The sequence below is a fragment of the Hyperolius riggenbachi genome, chromosome 9 (assembly GCF_040937935.1).
Source record: "Hyperolius riggenbachi isolate aHypRig1 chromosome 9, aHypRig1.pri, whole genome shotgun sequence".
In the NCBI taxonomy this organism is placed as follows: domain Eukaryota; kingdom Metazoa; phylum Chordata; class Amphibia; order Anura; family Hyperoliidae; genus Hyperolius; species Hyperolius riggenbachi.
In genome coordinates this window covers 250,067,562-250,093,257 of record NC_090654.1, presented here as the reverse complement: position 1 = coordinate 250,093,257, position 25,696 = coordinate 250,067,562, and the positions used below count along the sequence as shown (strand labels likewise).

At 46.2% G+C, this 25,696-nt stretch overlaps 1 protein-coding gene across 2 annotated transcripts in view; it reads right to left on the bottom strand.

Annotated features, from left to right (window-relative positions):
- KCNH5 (potassium voltage-gated channel subfamily H member 5) overlaps nt 1–25,696 on the bottom strand; it is a 484,848-nt gene that overhangs the window by 362,942 nt on the left and 96,210 nt on the right. For both annotated transcript variants that reach the window (XM_068254273.1, XM_068254274.1), the window contains 2 exons: nt 22,375–22,481; nt 1,314–1,442 (listed from right to left, as the gene is read on the bottom strand). In XM_068254273.1, coding sequence (XP_068110374.1) covers nt 1,314–1,442; nt 22,375–22,481 — 236 coding nt within the window. The remainder of the gene's footprint in view (nt 1–1,313; nt 1,443–22,374; nt 22,482–25,696) is intronic.

The window sequence follows — 25,696 nt, the reverse complement described above, 5'->3', positions numbered from 1 at the left end:
AATATCAATATTTGACACTTTATTAAGTAAAATTTTGGTATTTAATATTGATGTTTTACTATCGCCGGTACTGGGCGCCCTTTTTTTTTGCATGCATGCACTTTTTCTGCCTTTTATCTGCTGTGCCTGTCATGAGTCCTTTGAGCTTACAGAAAATAAAAACCAAAACAGAAGCCAGATGGGAGGGAGGAAAAGTACACTCCCAAGCAGATGTTTTCTAAACTTTTGTTTTAATAATGTAATCAAAATATGTTTTTGTTTTTTTTTTTACTATTTCAAATATACCGGTACTCTATTTCCCTGATCTTAGAAATAGACCATATACTTTAAAGGGAACCGGAGGTGAGAAGTATATGGAGGCTGACATGTTTCTTTCCTTTTAAATAATTCCTGAACAAGCATGCAGATCAGATGTCGATGACAAATCTGACAAGATTGGCTGCATGCTTGTTTCAGGTGTGTGATTTTGACCCTACTGAGCAGAAAGTTCATCAGGACTACCAGGCAACTGGTATTGTTTAAAAGGAGATAAATATGGCAGCTTCCATTGGTCTTTCACCTCGGATTCCTTTTAAATTGAGTCTGAAATTAAATGTAAAAAAAATAGATACTCACCTAAGGAGAGGAAAGGCTCTGGGTCCTTTCCCGCTCAGTGCTCCCGAAGACAGGCAGCTCCGTTCTGTGCAGAGTGCGCAAGAGAGCTTGCTCGCGCATGTGCAGTATAGAGCAGCCTGTTTTTGGGAGCACTCAGGCTCCCAAAGACTGCAAAAGCCTCCCGCAATGGCAGAGAGCAGTCTTCTACCCATGTCTCGGAGACTGCTAACGGGAGAGCCAGCGGTGGAAGGCGGGGACCATAGGAGGAATGGGAAGGCTCTATAGGGCCCAGAGCCTTCCCTTTCCTTAGGTTAGTATCGTTTTTTTAAAAATGTATTTAACTTTAGACTCCCTTTAAATAATTGCCATTATTAGTAATGTTGCATTATTTGTGTTATCATCCATGTTCATATCTTATTTGGTATAGTGCCACGGTAGATAAGGGTGCTAAATAGTGATAATAATATTAATATAAAATATTTTCAATCTGGAGTAGATTAGCCAAAAGCAGAGAACTGGAAAAAAATGAAGCCATTTCTCTATTTTTACCTCCATTTTCTTTATACTTTTCCTGATACATTAACCCCACTGTTTACTTTGTTGCATTTCACCAAGTATCGGTAAATAACATTCTAGCGGGACACGGACACGATGATATTGCTGTGCGTAAGCAGACACGGCATGCCACACAAATCACTGATGAGATGCAGGACAGTTACCTCTTGTAGAGTCATCTTCAATCGGCTGTTTGAATAACGTTATGTCTTTGAAAGTGCAAAGGAATAAAACAACCTTGTCGTGTTCATTTCTTATTGGTGCGATCTGCATATAAAACCAAACAGGAGTTCCTGCAGAGAGGGAAGAATTGGTAACAATTGATGTTAGTTTGCACAGCAGATGCTGAGATGAAAATAAATAAATAAAGTGTGTGCCTCTAAATTACATTACAAGCTTTGCCATTATGGGGAATAAATAATTATAGCGTAGGTTTGGTCCTTAATTGCAGATCATTGCCAGCCAGGAAGGCCAATAGAATTCATTTAAAAAATGTGTTTTTTATACAAGGTACTCTACTCGTAGGGCCCACTGCCATTCTCCTGCCTGACCCTGGAACCAGTGGCGTAGGGACCGGGGTCGCAACGGTCGCCTTGGCGACCGGGCCCGGCTCCTAAAGAGGCGGGGGAGGGACCCGGGGGGCCCATGCTCGTGTGGAGGGCCGTGCGGCCCGTGCGGCCCGTGCGCGCTATTGGGAGCGGGGCGCTGTAATGGAGGGGGGGAGCCGGAGCCGCGAGGGCGGCAGCCCGACCTCTCCCTCCCTTCCTCTCCCCGGGCCCCCCCCCCCCCTCAGATGCAGAGTGAGCGCACACGGAAGCGCTGAAGGCAGAACTCACCTCCCTGCGTTCCACTCGCCGCTGATCTCCGCTCTGCATAGATGCTGTTACACACGCAGCTTCCGGCTAAACAGGAAGCTGCGTGTGTAACAGCATCTATGCAGAGCAGGAGGAGACCAGCGGCGATTGGAACCAGGGACGGAGGCGAGTTCTGCCTACAGCGCTTCCGTGCGCGCTCACTCTGCATCTGAGGGGGGGGGGGGGGGGCCCGGGGAGAGGAAGAGAGGGAGAGGTCGGGCTGCCGCCCTCGCGGCTCCGGCTCCCCCCCACCATTATGTGGGGGCAAAGCGGGGGCAGCTACCTACCTTATCTATCCTGGGGGGGGGGGGGGGCAGCTACCTACCTAATCTTTCCTGGGGGGCAGCTACCTACCTAATATTTCCTGAGGGGGGGGCAGCTACCTACCTAATCTATCCTGGGGGGGCAGCTACCTACCTAATCTTTCCTGGGGGGGCAGCTGCCTACCTAATCTATCCTGGGGGGGCAGCTACCTACCTATCCTGGGGGGCAGCTACCTACCTAATCTATCCTGGGGGGGGGAGCTACCTACCTAATCTATCCTGGGGGGGGGCAGCTGCCTACCTAATCTATCCTGGGGGGGGGGGCAGCTACCTACCTATCCTGGGGGGGCAGCTACCTACCTAATCTATCCTGGGGGGGCAGCTACCTACCTAATCTATCCTGGGGGGGGGGCAGCTACCTACCTAATCTATCCTGGGGGGGGGCAGCTACCTACCTATCCTGGGGGGCAGCTACCTACCTAATCTAGCCTGGGGGGCAGCTACCTACCTAATCTATCCTGGGGGGGGGGGGCAGCTACCTAATCTATCCTGGGGGGGCAGCTACCTAATCTATCCTGGGGGGGGCAGCTACCTAATCTATCCTGGGGGGCAGCTACCTAATCTATCCTGGGGGGCAGCTACCTAATCTATCCTGGGGGGCAGCTACCTAATCTAACCTATACTGGGGGCAGCTACCTAATGTAACCTATACTGGGGGGCACCTACCTAATCTAACCTATACTGCAGGGCACCTACCTAATCTAACCTTATACTGGGGGGCACCTACCTAATCTAACCTTATACTGGGGGGCACCTACCTAATCTAACCTATACTGGGGGGCAGCTACCTAATCTAGCCTATACTGGGGGGCACCTACCTCATCTAACCTTATACTGGGGGGCACCTACCTCATCTAACCTTATACTGGGGGGCACCTACCTCATCTAACCTATACTGGGGGGCAGCTACCTATCTAACCTGTATTGGGGGCACCTAGCTAGCCTATACAGGTGGCAACTATACTGGCTACCTATATTGGAGGCACCTACCTAACTAACCTATACTGGGGGCACCTACCTATCTAACCTATGCTGGCGGCGCCTGCCTATCTAACCTATACTGGGGGCAACTATACTGGCTACCTATGCTGGAGGCACCTACCTGGCTAACCTATACCGGGGGCAACTATACTGGCTTACCTATGCCTGGATACCTATACTGGGGGGACCTATAGCTGGCTATAGGGATTCGGATATGTGTGTGCGTCGGGTGTTGCCGGGGGAGGGGGGGGGGCTGTTGTCGCCGGGGTGGGGGGCTGTTGTTGCCGGGGGGGGCCCACATCCAGATTCCGCATCGGGGCCCAGAGGTTTCTAGCTACGCCACTGCCTGGAACTACCAGTCTCCATTTGCTTTCAGCTCTCATCAAGGTGAGCCAAGCAAAGTCCCCCTTTTTCTGTGTTTAAACAACCTGCTTCTTCCTCCTGTACATCCTACTGCTCTTCCTATTGCCTCCTGTACAACCTGCTGCCCCTAATTCTCCTTCTGTACAACCTGCTGCCCCTACCCTCTCCTCCTGTACAACCTACTGCCCTGCCTACCTCATCCTGTACAACCTGCTGTCCCTCCTTTTTCCTCCTATACAGCTTGCTGCCCCATCTACCTCTCCCTTTAACCCCCCCGTTCTCCACCTGTACAACCTACTGCCCTTTCTACCGTTTCCTGTATAACCTGGTGCTTCTCTCATTTTTCCTCCTGTAAAACCCGCTGCCCCTTCTTTCTCTTCCTGTACTACCTACCTCCCTACTTTTTTCTCCTATACAGCCTGCTGCCTTTCATACCTCCTCCTGTACAGCCTGCTGTCCCTCCTGTTTCCTCTAAACCGCTGCTTCTTCTTCCTCCTCCTGTACAAACTTCTGACCCCACCCCCTTCCTCTTCCTACCACCTGGTGTAAAACCTGCTGCCCCTCCTTTCTCCTCCTGTACAACCTGCTGCCACTCCTTCATCCTCCTGTACAACTTACGGCCCTGCCTTCCTCCTGCAGTACAATCCTCTGGCCCTCCTTTCTCCTCTTGTGCAACCTGCTGCCACTCCTACATCTTCTTGTATATGTGGGTGTTTTTTTTTTCTGCGATAGTATGGCTGACAGCTCCTCTTTAACACATTTTATCCTACTTTGGTGCCTCTGTTACAACCCTCAGTTTATTGTCAAGTCCACCCTTAGTGGAGGGGTGTTACCCCATCTTTCGGAGCTACAAAGAGTGACTTCTTAAACCTGAGTGGGGTCAGGTCTAATCTCCCCACCTGCCTTTACAGAGCTTGCCTATGTGGAAACCTCAGTTTGTGAGTATATTTACATACAGGATCTTCTCAAAAAATTAGCATATTGTGATAAAGTTCATTATTTTTTGTAATGTACTGATAAACATTAGACTTTCATATATTTTTGATTCAAATACACACAACTGAAGTAGTTCAAGCCTTTTATTGTTTTAATATTGATGATTTTGGCATACAGCTCATGAAAACCCAAATTTCCTATTTCAAAAAATTTGCATATTTCATCCGACCAATAAAAGAAAAGTGTTTTTAAAACAAAAAAAGTCAACCTTCAAATAATTATGTTCAGTTATGCACTCAATACTTGGTCGGGAATCCTTTTGCAGAAATTACTGCTTCAATGCGGCGTGGCATGGAGGCAATCAGCCTGTGGCACTGCTCAGGTGTTATGGAGGCCCAGGATGCTTCGATAGCGGCCTTAATCTCATCCAGAGTGTTGGGTCTTGCGTCTCTGAACTTTCTCTTCACAATATCTCACAGATTCTCTATGGGGTTCAGGTCAGGAGAGTTGGCAGGCCAATTGAGCACAGTAATACCATGGTCAGTAAACCATTTACCAGTGGTTTTGGCACTGTGAGCAGGTGCCAGGTCGTGCTGAAAAATGAAATCATCATCTCCATAAAGCTTTTTTAGCAGATGGAAGCATGAACCCACTTTGAACCAGAAACAGCGGCTGAAGCGCCTGACCTGGGCTACAGAGAAGCAGCACTGGACTGTTGCTCAGTGGTCCAAAGTACTTTCTTCGGATGAAAGCAACTTTTGCATGTCATTCGTAAATCAAGGTGCCAGAGTCTGGAGGAAGACTGGGGAGAGGGAAATGCCAAAATGCCTGAAGTCCAGTGTCAAGTACCCACAGTCAGTGATGTTCTGGTGTACCATGTCAGCTGCTGGTGTTGGTCCACTGTGTTTTATCAAGGGCAGGGTCAATGCAGCTAGCTATCAGGAGATTTTGGAGCACTTCATGCTTCCATCTGCTGAAAAGCTTTGTGGAGATAAAGATTTCATTTTTCAGCACGACCTGGCACTTGCTCACAGTGCCAAAACCACTGGTAAATGGTTTACTGACCATGGTATTACTGTGCTCAATTGGCCTGCCAACTCTCCTGACCTGAACCCCATAGAGAATTTGTGGGATATTGTGAAGAGAAAGTTGAGAGACGCAAGACCCAACCCTCTGGATGAGCTTAAGGCCGCTATCGAAGCATCCTGGGCCTCCATAACACCTGAGCAGTGCCACAGGCTGATTGCCTCCATGCCACGCCGCATTAAAGCAGTCATTTTTGCAAAAGGATTCCCGACCAATTATTGAGTGCATAACTGAACATAATTATTTGAATGTTGACTTTTTTTGTTTTAAAAACACCTTTCTTTTATTGGTCGGATGAAATATGCTAATTTTTTGAGATAGGAAATTTGGGTTTTCATGAGCTTTATGCCAAAATCATCAGTATTAAAACAATAAAAGGCTTGAACTACTTCAGCTGTGTGTATTTGAATCTAAAATATATGAAAGTCTAATGTTTATCAGTACATTACAGAAAATAATGAACTTTATCACAATATGCTAATTTTTTGAGAAGATCCTGTATACCCTTGTACTATTTACTTTGGTATCACAATATACTACACTATATTTGGCTCTCAGTGTCCCCTCTTTTGTACTGCTGTACATTCAGTCACTCAAAACAACCAAGAACAATTGCTTCAAGCAACAGTTATCTGTGTAGAAGGCTTTAGTGTGACGATATTTATTGTTCTCATTATGGCAGTGTGTTGCCCTTGGGAATGCGGAGCCAGAGTCTAGCTTCTGCGCTGTGTTTTAATTGTTTTTATGTTGTTTTGTATGTGTGTGTTATTACTATTATTATATGTGTTAAATAAACGTTGAGGGGATTATTTAGCATTCATGTGCAGGTGCAAAAGTCTTTTTAAAGTGGATCCGAGATAAAAACTTTTACTCATTGCATAATAGTGTTCCTTTCATATAGTTTATAGGGCATTTCTTAAGCTAAATACTTTTTTGTTTTGTTTAAATACTCAAATTCCCTATAAACTAAACAAGCCTCGACCATAGCTCCTTTTGTGCCTTGGCACTGTAGCAAGGGCTTATGGGAGCTCAGTCTGGGCAGGAGGAGGAGGATACTAGCCAGAGATTTCAGAGGCAGAGGGAGGAGGAGAGGGGACTGAATTTACACACAGGCACAGGCAAGCTGATAGCTTCTCCAGCCTAGTGTTGGGCGAACAGTGTTCGCCACTGTTCGGGTTCTGCAGAACATCACCCGGGTCTACATGAAAAGGGCGCCGGTAAAAAAGGGCGCCTGGTGGAGCCCATATATATACCAACTTCGGCTACAAAAAAGGCGCCTGGTGTAGCCCATATAAACTTCGGCTACAAAAAAGACGCTTGGTGTAGCCCATATAAAAACTTCGGCTACAAAAAAAACAAGGCGCCTGGTGTAGCCCATATAAAAACTTCGGCTACAAAAAAACTCCGGGATGTGCTAATTACTATTCCCCCTCCAGGCCGCCATGGATAGTGGGGGAATGAAATAATTCAGCTTCCAGCGCTTGTAGCCCATATACAAACTTCGGCTAGAAAAAAACTCTGGGATGTGTTAATTACTATTCCCCCTCCAGGCCGCCATGGATAGTGGGGGAATGAAATAATTCGGCTTACAGTGCTTGTAGCCCATATAAAAACTTCGGCTACAAAAAAAAGGTCAATAATATGGGCTACAGAGGGGCACCTTACTGTAGCCGGAAAAAATATGGGCTACAAAGGGGAGCCAGCTTGTAGCCGAAAACCTTGTAGCCGAAAAAATATGGGCTACAAAGGGGAGCCCACTTGTAGCCTATATCAAAACTCGGGCGCCCTTTTCTACACCTTGTAGCCCATATTTCTAGAAATAACATTGATGTCTATGGCGGCGCCCTTTTCATACAGGCAGCTCGGGCGCCCTTTTCAACCGATCCCCATCACCCTGTTCGGGTGATGTTCGAGTTCGGCCGAACACCTGGTGGTGTTCGGCCAAACTGTTCGGGTTCGCCCGAACTGCTGAATGCCCGGCCGAACGGGGCCCCTGTTCGGCCGAACAGAGCCCTGTTCGGCCGAATATGGCCCCCCTATGGGGTCGCAGGCATAAGGGGGGAGCATGCCCCGATCGCGCGGGGGGGTCGGAAATTCCCCCCACCCCCTCCGCTAGCGCTCCCCCCTCTGCCCGCTTCCCCATACAAAAGTTTGACGAAAGTAAAATAGTACCGGTGGTGGTGGCTGGCTGCTGCAGTGGCTGGCTGGCACTATGAAGTGACTGAGGAGGAGGAGGAGGAGTAGGACGCGTTGAGGGAGGCCGGGCAGCGGGCGGTTCAGTGGTAGTACCCTTGTGGTACTTCCGCCCTTTCTCTGACCTCACGTCCTCTGCATACGAGGGTACGCGTCACGCGTACCCTCGTATGCGTCATCACGCAGAGGACGTGAGGTCAGAGAAAGGGGCGGAAGTACCACAAGGGTACTACCGCTGAACCGCCCGCTGCCCGGCCTCCCTCAACGCGTCCTACTCCGACTCCTCCTCCTCAGTCACTTCATAGTGCCAGCCAGCCACTGCAGCAGCCAGCCACCACCACCGGTACTATTTTACTTTTGTCAAACTTTTGTATGGGGAAGCGGGCAGAGGGGGGAGCGCTAGCGGAGGGGGTGGGGAGAATTTCCGACCCCCCCCCCCCCCGCGATCGGGGCATGCTCCCCCCTTATGCCTGCGACCCCATAGGGCCCCCACAAGCGGGATGTTCGGGGAGTTCGGGGGTTCGGCCCGAACATGCCGAACATCGCGGCCATGTTCGGCGAACGTTCCCGAACCCGAACATCCAGGTGTTCGCCCAACACTACTCCAGCCCTCAGCCTGTGACAATGTGACAAACAGAACATGGCTGCCCTCATTGTATCACAGGAATAAATAATCATAAACTTTTGAAGCTGTTTGCAGATAGATATGCTGTGTAAACTATCTAAACTTTAGATAAGAGATATAGAAAAGTTACTTGTTATAGTTAGTTTTCCATCTCAGATCCGCTTTATGGAATCTTTTTCTTATGTTTCACTACATGAGGCAGAGTTAGCAATAATGATTTTTTTTTTGTATTTTAAAGAGAATATGAAAATTATCTCCTAGGAGATAAATTAGGGGAAAAAGCTAATTGCATATGGGCCCAGGTTTTTTTTATGGTCACTTTGGAGCACACAACAAATAAACATAACATTATGTGCACTGCAGCGCTACGTTGATTTGTGCCTCCCTCAGCCTAATGCAGATCGATGCAGGGAGCACTTTGATATTTAAGTGATCTGGACACAGGATCGGCTCTCCTTTTCCACCAGTGATCGACGCTGTAGCTGAAATCCTCCTTTGGGTCCCAATCACATGTCAGCATTACAGAGCCACGCATTGGTGGAAGAGTAGAGTCGATCCTGCATAGTGATCATCATACGGCCCGTCTCATCCACCTCTCTTCTAGATCCTCTGAGGCAGCCCCTCTCTGCCAATCCCTCCACTGGTTACCAGTTGCCCAAAGGATCCAGTTTAAACTTCTCACACTTGCATACAAAGCTCTACACAAGCTGTCGCCTCCATACATTTCCTCTTTAATCTCCAGATACCTCCCCGCTCGGACCCTCCGTTCCTCACAGGAGACCCTTTTGTCCTCCAGCCTAGTCACCTCCTCTCACTCTCGCATCCAAGACTTCTCACGGGCGGTCCCTCTCCTTTGGAACTCTCTCCCTCAGCCGGTTCGTCATGCGACAAGTCTGGAAACCTTCAAACGTACTCTGAAAACACACCTGTTCAGAAAAGCCTATAATTTGCTATAGGCAGCACTGAAGGCACACTGGCTCACCCACTAATCCTGGTGTTTCCTTCCCCTTTGTTTCCTCCCCACTACCCTCTAGATTGTAAGCTCGCAAGGGCAGGGACCTCCTCCTAGTGTTTCTCATACTGCTGTAATTTTAACATGTGCATATGTACCAACTACACATCAACTATGTATGTATTTGTATTTCTACCATTCAGTGTCATGACTGTAGAGTGTCTTGTATTTCTTATGTATATTTGTTCCCCATTATTTGTTTGTACTATGTACAGCGCTACGGAAGATGTTGGCGCTATATAAATAAAAAAAAATAATAATAATCTGCTAATTACGATTACGCAACATTTCGCATAATTTTTCGCAGTTACAGACATACTTAATTACAATTTTGCATTCAATTGATTTCGTTTTATCCATTCGTAATTTCATATAATTAAGCTAAATTTGTATAATTTTGTGCCGAATTTAGTGGTTAATAGTAAAGCCACCATACATACTATCATCGCCAAAATGCTACGGACGTTAAGGGCTAAAGTGGGAACAAATAACAAAAAAAATTAAAGTTCAAAAAGAATTTGTAGTTTTTGAGAAAATTGATTTTAAAAATGCAACGCAAAATGGCATTTTCAAAATGGATTATCTCAAAAACAACAAGGTCTTTTTGAGAAAAAGTTTTATTAATTATTTGTTTCCACTCTTCCCCTTAACATACATAGCAATTTTGGTGACAACAGCATGTAAAATTACACAAAAATTACGTAAAGTTACACTTTCTGATTACGTTTCCATACAAAATTAATTACGATTTTCCCAGAAATGTTGTATTAGGATTTGCAAATAACTGCAAATTACGATGCAAAATTACGATTATGCGAAATTCGTGCTCATCGCTAATCCTGCATCCAGATCAGGTAAATGTCAAGCACTCTCTGCGTCGCTCTGCATTAGGCTATTGGACGCAGCCCGAGTACAGCCAGCTGCAGCAGCTGTGCCATGATCTCTCGTACACGAGATAACTCAATCAGGGCTGCTAAAACATTAAAGTATTGGAAGCATATTAAAACTTATCCTAACTCACTTTATTTTATCTCCATAAATATTAATGTTCTGTATATTTCCCAACTGTTCCCAACTGTCCCGACTACCAGGCAGGAAGTTTGACTTTTCCATGCAAGCGGAACTCAACCCCCCCCATCCACACGCAACACATGATGCTGCTCTCCACCCACCTATCCATTCTAATTCAGGGAAGGTGGGCGGAATGCCAGTGCCACATCACTGTATGGGCACGGACGAGGGTGAGGTCAGTTTCCAAGACAAAATCAACCTTCATACCCAACCTCATCCCTACAAGTCGGGTCTGTTGGGGATTTTTACTGTGAGCCTCTGGAAAAACAATATTAGTTATGTTAAAAAAAATGTAATTTAGCAGGGTTTTTTTCTAAGCTATTTGGGGCAGACTTAATATAGCATGTTGAAGTACATTTCAGGTACACCTAAAAGTGTTCAGAAATATAGCTCAAATGCAAGATTACACAGCACTGTAGTCAAGTCCCAGAGGTGATTAGGGATGTTTAATGGCTTGTGGCTAAACAGACATTCATTTTCATGTTTAAGCTGAATTCCTGAAGTACTCTGAACACATTTTAATTGCAGAGCTTGAACTCTGAATCGGATGTTATGGAGAATTGTTAACCTGCATTCAGTAGGCATACACAGTTGTGTTTGGCTTGTACAGGTGAAGGTCAAAAAAATTCGAATATTGAGCAAAAGTCCATTTATTTCAGTAATTCAACTAAAAAGGTGAAACTAATATATGGAATAGACTCATTACATGCAAAGCAAGTTGTTTCACCTTTATTTGTTATAATCTTGATGATTGTGGCTTACAGCTTATGGGAACCCAAAAATCATTATCTCAGAAAATTAGAATATCATGAAAAAGTTCAATATTCTAGGCTCAACGTTTCAGACTATAATCAGCTAATGAATCCAAAAACGCCAGCAAAGAGTTCCTGAGCCTTTAAATGGTCTCAGTCTGGTTCAGTAGGAATCACAGTCATGAGAAAGACTGCTGATCTGACCATAATTGACAAACTCTGTAAAGAGGGAAAGCCTCAAAAGGTAATTGCAAAAGAAGTTGGACGTTCCCAAAGTGCTGTATCAAAGCACCTTAACCACCCTGGCGTTCTGATTAAATCGCCAGGGTGGCTGCGGGAGGGTTTTTTTCAAATAAAAAAAAAACTATTTCATGCAGCCAACTGAAAGTTGGCTGCATGAAAGCCCACTAGAGGGCGCTCCGGAGGCGATCTTCCGATCGTCTCCGGCGCCCAGAATAAACAAGGAAGGCCGCAATGAGCGGCCTTCCTTGTTTTGCTTATATCGTCGCCATAGCGACGAGCGGAGTGACGTCATCGACGTCAGCCGACGTCCTGACGTCAGCCGCCTCCGATCCAGCCCTTAGCGCTGGCCGGAACTTTTTGTTCCGGCTGCGCAGGGCTCAGGCGGCTAGGGGGGCCCTCTTTCGCCGCTGCTCGCGGCGAATCGCCGCAGAGCGGCGGCGATCAGGCAGCACACGCGGCTGGCAAAGTGCCGGCTGCGTGTGCTGCACTTTATTTGATTAAAATCGGCCCAGCAGGGCCTGAGCAGCGACCTCCGGCGGTGTTGGACGAGCTCAGCTCGTCCAGACCGCTCAGGTGGTTAATAGAAACATATGTGGAAGGGAAAAGTGTGGAAGAAAAAGTTGCACAAGCAGCAGGGATCACCGAAGCCTGGAGTGGATTGTCAGGGAAAGGCCATTCAAAAGTGTTGTGGACTTTTACAAGTAGTGGACCGAGGCTGGATTTGGTGCATCAAGAGCCACCACACACAGAGGGAACCTGGACATGGGCTTCAAATGTTGAATTCCTCTTGTCAAGCCGCTGCTGAACAACAAATGTCAGAAGCGTCTTACCTGGGCTAAACAAAAAAAGAACTGGTCTGTTGCTCAGTGGTCCAAAGTTCTCTTTTCTAATGAGAGTACATTTTGCATCTCATTTGGAAAGCAAGGACCCAGAGTCTGGAGGAAGACTGGAGAGGCACACAATCCAAGATGTTTGAAGTCCAGTGTGAAGTCTCCACAGTCTGTGTTGATTTGGGGAGCTATGTCATCTACTGATGTTGGGTCCACTGTGCTTCATTAAAGAGACACTGAAGTGTCTTTTTTTTACCTTATTTTTGTATGCAGCCAGCTTCAGCAATAAATTCCAAGCGGATTTGCCGCATTCCCGCGGTAGAACAAGTTATTTATGCCCAAGAAATTGCCCAGCAAAGTTCTATGACTTTACAAGTCCTAGATGTTGCTGCCCAGGAGAGGAAGAGCTGTGCGCAGTAGCTCTGCCTATTCTCCAGTAATCTCCACCTCTCCCCACCCCTCTCAGTGAAAGAAGATTGAGAGGGGCAGGGAGAGACGAAGATCGGCAGAGCTACTGCGCACAGTTCTGCCTCTTCCAGGAAGAAAAAAATATGCAAGCCAGGAAAGTCATGGAACCTGGGCTATTTCTTGGGCATAAATAACTTGTTCTGCCATGGGAATGTGGCAAATCAGCTTGGAATTTAATGCTGAAGCTGGCTGCATGCGAAAATAAGGTTCAGTGTCTCTTTAAGTCCAGAATCAACGCAGCTGTGTACTAGGAGATTTTGGAGCACTTCAGGAATCGTTCCACAGACGAGCTTTATGGAGATGTTGACTTAATTTTCCAGCAGGACTTAGTGCCTGCCCACACTGCCAAAAGTATCAAAACCTGGTTCAATGACCATAGGATTACTGTACTTTATTGGCCAGCAAACTTGCCTGATGTGAACCCCATAGAGAATATTTGGGGCATTGCCAAGAGAAAGATGAGAGACATGAGAACGAACAATGAAGGAAGGACACTATTGAAGCATCCTGGTCTTCCATAACACCTCAGCACTGCCACAGGCTGATAGCATCCATGCCACGTTGCATTGAGGCAGTAATTGATGCAAAAGAGGCCCAAACCAAGTATGATATGTGTTTTTCAAAGGTCTGGCATCTTTCAATTCAAAATCTTTGTTTTATTGACTTCATGTAATATTCTAATTTTTTGAGTTTTTGATTTTGGGGTTTTCAAAAGCTGTAAGCCATAATTATAAAAATTATGACAAATAAAGGCTTGAATAATTTGTTTTGCATGTAATGAGTCTATTTAATATATTAGCTTCACCTTTTAAGTTGAAATACTGAAATAAATGAACTTTTGCACTATATTCTAATTTTTCGAACTTCACCTGAAACTTAACTTTATTCCTAATTGTTTTGAACTCAGTGGGGTGGTTAGATGACCATGCCCAATGTAAATGAATTGCAGACACTAGTGTGCCCACACCATAAAGACTAGACACAGAACATTTATATCGCATTTTTCTCCTGGGGCACTCAAAAGTGCCTCAGAGCTGTAGCCACTTACGACGCGCAGGATCATTAGGGAGCCTTGCCCAAAGACTCTTTACTGTTTTACATACTTGCTTGAGCGAAGATTCGAGCCCTGGCCAAAGGCTCAAATCCTACATCAAAGGCAACAAGCTTACCAGTATTAAGTACCCATGGAAAGATAGATTGTGGAACTCTGCCGACAATCAAATGTTCCACAATCCATCTTTCAGCATCAGAAGCAGAGTGATATGAATGACAGGACATGAAAAACGATCTCTCAAACGAAACAATTTTTACACTAAAGTCTGTTGACTTTAGTGTAAATCTGAACTAGCATTTCCCATTTGATCCATTATGATGGTCTGTCTTTAACCAACTGCATATATTTTCATTCAACTACGATTACATGATGTCGTGTGGAATGAACGATTGTCAGCCAAAATAGTTCACATAATCTTGCCTGCTGCCATGATTTGCCCTCAGGAGATGTGGTAAGTAAAGTAGGTCTTAAAGGGACTCCGAGCTCATCTAAAAAATAAAAGTTGTACTCACCAGGGGTTTTCTCCAGCCCAGTGCTGGTCGGGAGGTCCCACGCTGGCGTCCTGGCTCCTCTCCTTCTCCCCGCTCCGGAATGGCTGACAGGCCGCAGCCCGGGCGACACTCTCCCGAGTGTCGGGCTGCTTCTTCCGCATATGACGCGGATTACGTCACACGCCGGCCGCCTCGCGTCATCACGGCGGCCGGCGTGAAAGTACTGCGCATGCGCGCTTTAATCGCGCATGCGCAGTACTTTCACGCCGGACGCCGTGATGACGCGAGGCGGCCGGCGTGTGACGTAATCCGCGTCATATGCGGAAGAAGCAGCCTGACACTCGGGAGAGTGTCGCCCGGGCTGCGGCCTGTCAGCCATTCCGGAGCGGGGAGAAGGAGAGGAGCCAGGACGCCAGCGTGGGACCTCCCGACCAGCACTGGGCTGGAGAAAACCCCTGGTGAGTACAACTTTTATTTTTTAGATGAGCTCGGAGTCCCTTTAAGATACACTGTCAAATGGTCAGCAGATCCAACCATCGGATAGGTCCCTCTCTGATAGAACCTGGTCAGAGAGTGATCTACTGCTGGCAGCACAAAATCTACAGTAAATTTGTGCAGCCGCCTCAGCCTGCCATGCCCCTCAGGTCTAGAGATGGCCCGAACGGTTCGCCGGAGAACTTGTTTACGCGAACCTCAGCGGTTCACGTTCGACACGAAACGCAAATATTTTTCCAAAAAAGTTTGGGTTTGCATTTTTTCCCATAGACTTTAATGGTGCTGAATTTAATGGTTAATAGCAAAGCCGCCTTACATTGTAGAAACGCCAAATTTGCAAGGTACGTGGAGGGGGTCAGTGACTACAAGAGGAAATTTTTTTTTTTCAAAAAGACCTTATACTTTTTGAGAAAATCAATTTTAAAGATCTCATACTGAGTGTGGGAAATGCCAAACGGTTAATAGCAAAGCCCCATTTAATGCCAGAAACACCAAATTTGCATGGGAATGTAAAGAAGAACAGTGGGAACAAAAGTAAAAAAAGTGACCTGTCAAAAAAAATACTTGTTTTACCCATGGGTGCACCGGGTGCCAGCCTAGGTGAGGGTGACAGGTGAAGTCAGGTGGGGAGAGACAGCGGGAGCCGGCAGCTATGCATCCCGCACAGGACGCATTCTAAGCTATACATTTAATTGAATCGAATGAATCAGTCCAGAGCCGATTCATTCGATTCAAGTCAGTAAAAAAAAACGGATCATTCATTAATAGAGATGGCCCGAACCTCCGATTTTCGGTTCGCGAACTGCGAACTTCCGCAAAAGTTTGGTTTGCGCAAACTTTTGCGAACCGCAATAGACTTCACTGGGGAGGTGAACTTTGAAAACTAGAAACACTTATGGTGGCCAGAAAAGTGATGGAAAAGATGTTTCAAGGGGTCTAACATCTGAGTTTTTGCATGGATGATTGGGATAGACGCCAAAAGTTCCGCCGAAAAATCTGGTTTTGAAGCAAAGCAGCGTTTTAAGGGAAGAAATCACATTGAATGCTAAATTGCAGGCCTAAAGTGCTTTAAAACATCTTGGATGTGTATACATCAATCAGGGAGTGTAATTAGAGTACTGTTTCACACTGACACACCAAACTCACTGTGTAACGCACCGGTCCGCAAACAAGTTTTTGTAGTGACGGCCGTGCTGGACTGGTGCGCACCATGGCGAGAGTGCAAGCCATTGCGGTTTTCAAGCCCATAAGGTCGCCAGGGTGTGGTAGCTCAATGATAGAACAACAGTGACTGTCCAGTTGATCAAATTTGGTCTGTCCACAATGAAGCAACGACCTTATTATTTTGAGTCTGCAGCCCCCCCACCGAAACACTCATATAGCCGTCGGTCATTGCTTCATTGTGATACGCAAGCCCCTTCAAGGTAATGATCACGAAGGGGAATTGGCACATGTACATGCCTTTTGTTTTGTTGTTGCAGCTGCAGTGCAGCCAGAAAAATTAGGCAGGCATGTACACACACCAGAAAAAGTAGTATAGTGGCCGCTGCTAGCAGCGGGCCTTAAAAATTCAGGAATCCACCTGAAGTCCTGGACCCTGTTGGTGGTGGCGTAGAAGGCAGTCAAGTGGCCTGCAGGCAGAGGTGCTGTGTGGGGAGCGACTTAGTCTTAGGGCAGGCAGTCACACGGCGTGCAGGCAGAGATGCTGTGTGTGGGGACTGACTTAGTCTTCGGGAGGCCAGTAGCCCTCCGGGATCCATGCCTTATTCATTTTGATAAAGGTGAGGTACTGAACACTTTTGTGACTTAAGCGACTGAAGGCCCTTTCTGACAGGACAATTAAGGCAGGGCAAGACAGAAGTTGGATGGCAAATTGTGACAGCTCTGGCCACAGGTCAAGCCTGCGCACCCAGTAGTCCAAGGGTTCATTGCTGCTCACAGTGTCTACATGCACGCTTAAGGCCAGGTAGTCGGCTACCTACCGGTCAAGGCAATGGTGGAGGGTGGATCCGGAAGGACTAAGGCGAGGTGTTAGACTAAAGAATATCTGCATGTCCGACATCACCATGAGATCGCTGGAGCATCCTGTCCTTGCCTGCGTGGATATGGGAGAAGGATTACTGGCAGTGGTACCTTTTTTGCGTTGTGCTGTGACATCACCCTTAAACGCATTGTAAAGCATAGTTGCCAGCTTGTTCTGCAAGTGCTGCATCCTTTCTGCCTTCTGGTGATTTGGAAACATCTCCGCCACTTTGTGTCTATACCGAGGGTCTAGTAACGTAACCACCTAGTACAAATCATTCCTCTTGAGTTTTTTTATACGGGGGTCCCTCAACAGGCTGGACAGCATGAATGATTCCATCTGCACAAAGTTGGATCCAGACGTACTATCCATCTCCTCTTGCTCTTCCTCAGTGACGTCAGGTAAGTTCTCCTCCTCCACCCCTCCCCCCCCCACGAACAATACCACGGGAACGTTGAGCAACACAAGCCCCCTGCGACGCCTGCTGGGGTTGTTCTTCTGCCATCGCCTCCTCCTCCTTTAAAGAAACACCTTTCTCATCATCCGAGTCTGACTCCTCTTCCCCACATGACTCTTCCTCCTCTTCCTCCTCCTCCCCCCTCTATGCTGCCGCAGGTGTTGAGGAAACATCTGGTTCTGATGACAATTGATCCCACAACGCTTCCTCCTGTAACTGTTCCTGTTCACGCTCCTCCACAGCTTGATGCACCACTCTACGCACGGCGCGCTCCAGGAAGTAAGCGTACGGGAGCAAGTCACTGATGGTGCCTTCACTGCGACTCACCAGGTTGGTCACCAACTCCTCAAATGGCCGCATGAGCCTGCATGCATTTCGCATGAGTGTCTAGTTTTTGGGCAAGAAACATCCCCATCTCCCCAGAGTGTGTCCTTCTACTGTAGTTGTAGAGGTACTGGGTGACGGCTTTCTCCTGTTCTAACATGCGAGAGAACATAAGGAGGGTTGAATTCCAGTCAGTTGGGCTATCGCAAATCGGGCGTCTCACCGACAACTTGTTTCTCCACTGAATATCGGCAAAGTGTGCCATGGCCGTGTAAGACCGCCTGAAATGCCCCCACAGCTTCCTGGCCTGCTTCAGGACGTCCTCTAAGCCTGGGTACTTTGACACAAATCTTTGAATGACTAGATTCAGCAAGTGCCATGCATGGTACATACGTCAGCTTTCCCAAATTCAAAGCAGAAAGGAGATTGCTGCCGTTGTCACACACCACGTTGCCGATCTCCAGCTGGTGCAGGGTCAGCCACTGATCCACCTGTTTGTTAAGAGCAGCCAGGAGAGCTGCTCCAGTGTGACTCTCCACTTTGAGGCAAGACATGTCTAAGATGGCGTGACACCATCGTACCTGGCATGCAGCATACGTCCTGGGGAGCTGGGGCTCTGTAGCTGGAGAGGAGATCGCAGCACCAGTAGAGTTGAACTGCCACTTAGCTAAGGAGGAGGAGGATGACAACAGTGAAGAGGATGTAGCAGGAGAACAGGAGGTGGCAGCAGGCCTGCCTGCAAGCCGTGGAGGTGTCACAAGTTGCTTGTCAGCGGTCACCAGATTGACCCAATGGGCTGTGTAAGTAATGTACCTGCCCTGACCGTGCTTGGCAGACCAGGCATCCGTGGTCAGGTGGACCCTTGACCCAATGCTGTGTGCCAGAGATGACACCACTTGCCTCTCAACCAGAGGCGGGACAAGGTCCTCCAGCACCCAAGGCTGAGACACCAAAGTGCGCCCCTCCGTCCATGCCACCCCAGCCGTCACACACTGATTGCTATTAGACTAAGAGGTGCCACAGGGCCCACAACCTCCCCAACACCTTAATATCTAGTTATCTGGCTTGCAGTCACTGCTATGTATCCTCTTTTCTTATGTATTTCTGCTTAAAACACAATTAGGAATGACAGCTGAATGAATTGTGCGCCCCCTCCTACACTGCGCCCTGAGGCTGGAGCCTCTCCAGCCTATGCCTCGGCCCGGCCCTGCTCTCAACTTCATGGTACAGTTTGGGTATCGCCTTTTTAGAGAAATAATTGCGGTCTGGTATCTTCCACTGCGGTGTCCCAATAGCCACAAATTTACGGAAGGCCTCAGAGTCCACCAGCTGGTATGGTAACAGCTGGCGAGCTAACAGTTCCGCCAAGCCAGCTGTCAGACGCCGGGCAAGGGGGTGCTTGGCAGAAATTGGCTTCTTCCGCTCAAAGATTTCCTTCACAGACACCTGGCTGCTGTGGGTAGAGGAGCAGGAACCGCTTAATGTCAGAGGCGGAGTGGAGAAGGGTGGCTGTGAAGGTGCAAGGGAGAAAGCGGCTGATGGAGGAAGAGGAGAAGGAGGGTGACTTTTCTTTTGTGTGCTGCTTTTGCTCAGGTGCTCTTCCCATTGCAGTTTGTGCCTTTTCTGCATGTGCGGTTGTCCCGTGGGTGTTGGTCTTTCCACGGCTCAATTTTTGGAGGCAGAGAGAACAGATGGCATTGCTCTGATCTGAGGCAGACACATTAAAAAATTTCCAAACCGCTGAGCCCCCCTGGGGTGATGGCACTATGGTGGCATCAGCAGGTGAAGTTGAAGGGCATGTTGGCTGGCTGTCCATAGGTGGCGATACATGGCGCCAGACACTGCCACCAGCTGTTTCTGACGACGAGCTCCCCCTGCTTCTTTTAGGAACTCGTCTCCTCCTACTCCTCTCTGACTCCCCCTCTACTTTGTCTGGTTGAACTCGATGGACGTATGTCTTTTTTTAACCATAATAACTATGTAACTATGTAACTGTCCCCCTGTTCATCTCCTCTATTGGGAACCCACGTGACATCCGTATCATCATCATCATCATCATAATCATCCTACCCAGCTTTGCTTGCCTCAGACACCTCATAAACTGCACCAACAGTAGGTACTTCATCATCCTCCTCCTCACACGTTACGTCCATTCTATCGCCACCTAACTCAGACATATGAGGTGGTGTAACTTGTTTAGCGCCTTCATCTTGTTGTAACAATAATGGCTGTGAATCAGTGATTTCCCCACCAAATAACTTCTGCGAAGTGTCAAATGCAACGGATGTGGTGGTTGTAGTAGCACTGGAGGCTGCGGAAGATGAGGTGTTCTGTATTAAATAGTCAACCACGTCCTGACAATCTTGGAAGTTGATGGGACGTGCCTTCTTCTGAGCACTGTACTTTGGTCCAGGGCCGCACGAAATCACATCACACGTCACACACACGTACCGTGAACAGGTACAGTGACTGGTGGTATTAAATATCACACTGCGTGCACTCACGTAGGTAAGTGGGTGCACTGAACACAGCAGGTAGGTATATGCAGTGATGGGTATTACAAATGTGCACCTGTCACACACACACACACAGGTACCGCCGTGAACAGGTGCAATGACTGGTGGTATTAACAATGCGTGCGCTCACGTAGGTAGGTAGGTAGGTGCACTGAACAGTGAACGGGTGCAGTGATTGAGATGGGATTACGAATCTGCAGCTGCCTGTCACACACACAGGTAGTCACTGAATGTGCTGGGCCTGGCAGTGGCACAGTAGGAATTAAGGTGCCAAAGGCCAGCTGCAACTGACTGACAGGGCTATATATAATGCAAGTGGGCCACAAAAAAAAAAAAAATAGATCACAAGAACAAGATTAGCTCTCAAAAGAGCTGTTGAGGGGTGCTTTTTTAGCAATAAGAATCAGCAAGGAGCAAGCTAAGAAGCCTACAAGAGCCTAACTAAGCTTTCCCTATGAGAGTCTGCAGCAGCTCTCCCTTCTCTAATTACTGCAGGCACACGAGTGAGTGAAAAGCCTGATGCTGCCTGCCTTTTATAAGGGGAGTGGGGCTCCAGGAGGGAGTGTAGCCTGATTGGCTACAATATACCTGCTGACTGTGATGTAGAGGGTCAAAGTTGTCCCTAATGATGCACTATGGGGGCGAATCAAACTTCCGGAAAAGTTCGCAGGTTTTCCACGAACGCAAACCACGGAACTTCGCTGGGAACCGTTAGTCGGCGAACCGTTCGGGCCATCTCTATTCATGAACCGGTTACTATAGCTTAGAATGCGTTCTCTGCGGACGCATAGCTGCCGGCTCCCGCTGTCTCTCCCCACCTGCCTGAGGAGGCGGGGAGGAAAGCGGGAGATGGCACTATGCGTCTGCAGGTCGCATTCTAAGCTACAATTAGTATAGCTTGTGGGAGATCTTCAATTAACTTAATTGAAGATCGCAAGATGGAGGATATTGGCGTGGGACATTTCCAAGGATATTGGCGTGGGAACTTTTTTTTAAAGGTACAGGTAAGGTAAGTACAGGTGGGGAAGAGCCCCTTGTCCATGGTTTGGACAAGGGCTCGGTGGGAGAGGGGAAGGCTTGGCCACCCCTCTCCTCCGGAGCCCCCACACCATGGACCCTGCGGGCTGGTATAGCTCAGGGTGCGATGCCCCACGCAGCCAGTTCTGCATTCTGGCTATCCCAGCCTGCATGGGGTTCAAGGGGTTACAGAGAGCTCATCAGGGGGGACCCCACGTCATTTTTTTGGGGAAATTTCCCACACTCAGCACATAACAAAAAAATTAAATTAAAAAAAATAAATGAAATATTTTAAATGTTTCTTTTTTAAATATCGTTTCCCACTAGCTTTTTAACATATCCTGCAAATTTGGTGCTGCTAAGATGTAAGGGGCCTTTGCTATTAACTGCTGAATTCGTCGGGAATTGTTTCCCACAATATGTCATTTACCGGCATTTAAATGTAAAAAGGTTTTTTCTTTGAATTTTTTAAATCGATTTTCTCAAAAAGTATAAGGTCTTTTTGAAAAATGTTTTTTCCTTTTGTCCCCACTGTTCTTCCTAACATTCCCATGCAAATTTGGTGTTTCTGGCAAAAAGGGGGCTTTGCTATTAACCGTTAAAGTCGACGGCGGTGGGAACATTTCCCACACTCAGTACGAGATCTTTAAAATTGATTTTCTCAAAAAGTATAAGGTCTTTTTGAAAAAAAAATGTTCCTCTTGTAGTCACTGACTCCCTCTAGGTAATAGACCCCTTGAAACATCTTTTCCATCACTTTTGTGGCCAGAAACAGTGTTAGTAGTTTTGGAAGTTCGCCTGCCCATTGAAGTCTATTGCGGTTCACAAAGTTCGTGCGAACCCAAACTTTTGCGGAAGTTCACGTTCGAGGTTCGCGAACCTAAAATCGGAGGTTCGAGCCGTCACTACTCAGGTCTACGCCATGTATGGTCTAATCCCCCTCCCTCCGCTCCACCCTTTACAGACCCATGGTGTATGTTGCAGACCCGTTCATTATATACACACTGTAGTTTAACACTTGCTTATTGATAGTTGTCCTTTAAGAGGCAATTTACACTAGGCTGTGAGATGACAAATTGAAAATTCAACAAACAAAACATGATATACTTACTGCTCTTCTTGTACAAAAGGACTTCAAAACAATTTGACTCGTAGTTTTCAAATGTTTGCCTGACTTTTTCAATGGTCTTCTTGTCTGTTAATTCTCCATACATAAAACTACAAGATAAAGAAATATTGTTCACCTACATGAGTTACTCTATCATTTTTCAATGTATTTATTTATTTATTTATTTATTTATTTATTTATTTATTTATTTTGGGGGGGGCATAAGTGTCAAGAGCCTGTAGGTTTTGTCCAACAGCTTTCCAGATTGTTCTTTAAAAACCAATTGCAGTAGATAAGATTAAGCAGTCACAGAACACAATTTCTCTGTGCAGGACTCAATTATTGTGATCAGAGGAGGAATAATTATTTACTGAATATATTCTTGAATTAATGTGATATAACATATGCAATGTCATGGCAACACCGAGCAGTGCTGTACTCTGAACTGTGGGAATGTGCGATTATACCGATGACAAAGTCAAATAGCTATACGGCCAATAAATAGTAGAGATAAAAGCTTTTAAATATGTTATATAAGACTGTACTAAGAGTTTAATAAAATGAATAACTATTTCTGTTGCTCTTAGGTAAACATATCTCCTCCTTGAATAGACAGTAGACAATTTGAATTAAGTAGGCCATGTATTACAGTACAGCTAAAAAGTGAAACATTAATACTAAAAGAGAGCCATTACTGTGGATATTATGCATATCATAACCTGACATAAAAAATGGATTCCTCCTTTGAATGTTTTAGTTTGTTGTTGGCAAAAAAAAAGCACTCCAATATTAGTATATGAAGCTTCTAGCATAGAAAACAATAACGTTTAGGCCCAGAAGTCAGTAATTGCATAATTTATGGAGTAGAAGCCAAACAAAAGAAAGATGTAATGCAAAGTATCCAACAACACCTCTCTATCCTTCACTCTGGGGGTAAAGTATCCAAAGAATCATCATCTCATTTACAGATAATTGCCTGCCAAGTGTACTCACTCTACACTGGTTACTCACAGAGTGCAAGAACAACATCGCCTCGTCTTCTGGAGCTTCAGTTTAGCCCCAAAAAATGCTTTAAAGGTGCTTTTAATAAAGTTTAACTACACTCTTTCTTCTGACCTCACTTCCTTTCGTCCAAAGCCACTCCGATTGGGTTAAAGAGTTTGTTGGGTGCCCTTTCTGCTGACTCCACCCTTTCTGCCTATCTCACTTGTTTTCTAAAAGCCAGGTTGTACCTGAAAGAGGCACTTGAACCACAGGAGCTATTATTTAGGCCATGTGGTCAGCATATAGATAGCTGTCAACAGAAACAAGCATTTTTACAAGTTTTGAAAGTGGCCCTATATTTCTGATAATGCTAAATAAATGTGTGTATACCTTTCAGGATTTGGCAATGAGGTTTCTGCAAGGTACCTTGAGAAAGCCTCTAGTACCTTGAGGCTTGAGGAAGCCTCGTCGGAGAATCGTGAAGGTAGCAGGGGTGCAAGCAGCACACACCCAACCTGGTAAGGGGGTTTCCACTGTCTCTTCTATACTTAAAGAGAAACTCTGACCAAGAATTGAACTTTATCCCAATTAGTAGCTGATACCCCCTTTTTCATGAGAAATCTATTTCTTTTCACAAACAGACCATCAGGGGGCGCTGTATGGCTGATATTGTGGTGAAACCCCTCCCACAAAGAAATTCTGAGTACGTACTCTTGGCATTTTCCTGTCTGTGAACCCTGTTGCATTGTGGGAAATAGCTGTTTACAGCTGTTTCCAACTGCCAAAACAGCAAGCAGCAGCTACATCACTTGCCAGCAGTAAAAATGTCACCATGTGATAAATGTCAGAATATAAATCAGGGATTTAACATATTTTACAATGGGCAAACACTGACTAAATCATTTATACATAATTATTGTAAAAATGAAGCACTTTTTTTATTACATTATTTTCACTGGAGTTCCTCTTTAAGCAGCATTGTTCTGCTCTGCACTCTCCCTGGATACGTCCTCATTTCCTCAGGTGGCAGCTTCCTGGTCACTGCAGGACTTTTCTCATACTGTACCTTTCTATCCACCCCATTCCTACTTATCACAGCTGTTATTTATTTGCTTTGCACTTTTCGCACATATACCTCTTTGGCTATTTTGCACACCTCATGTATCACTGGTTTGAGTAAGACTTTATTAGTGGTGCTGCACATTGCAATGTACTTTATTATTGGATGGGACCATCATATTTATGCGTACATGCAAAAAGGGCGTCAGGAAAAAAGGGCGCGTGGTGTAAACTATAAGCGGTAATAGCGTTTTTAAAAATATTGTGTTGTATTTCGTTTACAATAATGTTTTACAAATTAAAAAACATTTAATAATGTGTATGAAATCGCAAACAGGGCATGAATATACTGCACCTGGTACAGTAAGTAGTTAAAGCTATAATGGCTGAAAACTGAGAAATAAGGAATTTTTTTCAATTTTTTCTTAAAATTCCCGTTAAGATGCATTTAGAAAAAAATTTGCAAAATGTACCACCCAAAGAAAGCCTAATTGGTGGTGGAAAAAACAAGAAATAGATCATTTCATTGCGATAAGTAGTGAAAAAGTTATTAAGAAATGAATAAGAGGTGGAAATTGCTCAGATGCATAAGGTGAAAAAACAATAAAGGCTGAAGTGGTTAAGAATAGATTTCACTGTCAGCAGAAGCAAGTCAATTGTTAGTCTGTACATTGATTACTGTAAGAGCAATCTACCACCGACTGTTACTACTTATGCCTGTTACTAGGTTAAGGGCTCGATTCACTATGCGGTGCTAACCTACTTAGCACATCTAAAGTCTTTAGGCGCGCTAACCAGGGTGCTAAGTAGGTTAGCACCGGTTTTCTCAATCAGATCGCGCGCTAAGTACTGCGCGCAAGGTTTTGCGCACGCAAAGTCCTATGCGCGTTCTAAGTCCCATAGGCTTTAATGGGCACTTCGCGCGGAGCGCCCTGCGCTCTGTGTAGTGCGCACGTAAAGTTTTACATGCATAAAGTTTTGCGCGTGAAAAGCTCGTTTAGACGTGCTAAGGGGGTTTTCACAGGCGTGCTAACAGTTAGCACCGCTTTGTGAATCAAGCTCTAAGTAGTTTGGACAATTTATGGAGTTCCTTTAAAGGAAACCTGAGATTAAAAAAGCATACTTACCTGTAACTTCATCCAGCTCCTTGTAAGCCGTGGGCTTTGTCGCTGTCCTCCTGGGCCACTCCATTATCCCACAGTGAGAGTCCAGCGAACCAGCCGAGTTGAGCTCCACTGGCACGTGCATTCCCAGCCACAGGCGGCACCTATTCTCTCTCCAG